Raw genomic sequence first — 641 nt, 5'->3', positions numbered from 1 at the left:
AAAGGGGCGGAACCACCCACGTGGGTGACCGAAAGCCCCGCCCCCAACATGGCCGCGCCCAGCGGTCTCGTTGGAAGCCGTCCTACCATCGTCATGTGACGCGAGCCCTCGCCCCACCCGTCTGCAGCCACTCCCTGTCTCCGTCCCCAAACTCGAGAGGGCCACGTGACCCTCCCGGGGCCAGTCACGTGAGGCGCGGATTCTGGGTGGGAGGGGGTTGGTTCAGGGGTCCGGAGTGGCAGTAAAGGAGGAAGATGGCGGGGTGCCGGGGGTCCCTGTGCTGCTGCTGCCGGTGGTGCTGTTGCTGCGGTGAGCGTGAGACCCGCACCCCGGAGGAGCTGGTAAGGCTCGGGCGGAGCCGGGCTGGGGAGGGGGCGGTTGCTAAGGGAGGCGAGAGGCGTTGCCGGAGGTGGGGCTGGGCAGAGCTGGGCCCGCAGGTGGCAGCGGGTGGGGCCTGGGGACCGCAGTCTGGGCTCCCGAAGCATCTTCCCTGCTTCACGCGCCCAAGTCTGGAGTCTTTTCTCATAACTCCTCGCTGGAATCTGAGAGAGAGTCCAGGCCAGCTCCAATTAGCCCTTTATATATTTTCTTTTATTTCCATCTGAAAGGAGTTTTGAATGAAACAAGCATTTTTGGAACGA

At 63.7% G+C, this 641-nt stretch overlaps 1 protein-coding gene across 7 annotated transcripts in view; it reads left to right on the top strand.

Moving 5' to 3' along the window:
* Positions 1-184: 184 nt before the first annotated feature.
* Positions 185-641, top strand: part of CLCN6 (chloride voltage-gated channel 6) — a 29,209-nt gene continuing 28,752 nt past the window's right edge. For all 7 annotated transcript variants that reach the window (XR_005648527.1, XR_005648526.1, XR_005648525.1 and 4 more), the window contains exon 1: positions 185-341. Coding sequence is in view for 2 of the 7 variants with exons in the window: in XM_039842199.1 (XP_039698133.1) it covers positions 255-341 (87 nt within the window). In the remaining 5 variants the exon portion in view is untranslated. The remainder of the gene's footprint in view (positions 342-641) is intronic.

Source organism: Pteropus medius, unplaced genomic scaffold (assembly GCF_902729225.1).
Source record: "Pteropus medius unplaced genomic scaffold, Ma_sr-lr_union100, whole genome shotgun sequence".
In the NCBI taxonomy this organism is placed as follows: Eukaryota; Metazoa; Chordata; class Mammalia; order Chiroptera; family Pteropodidae; genus Pteropus; species Pteropus medius.
This window is presented reverse-complemented; position numbering and strand designations above follow the sequence as displayed.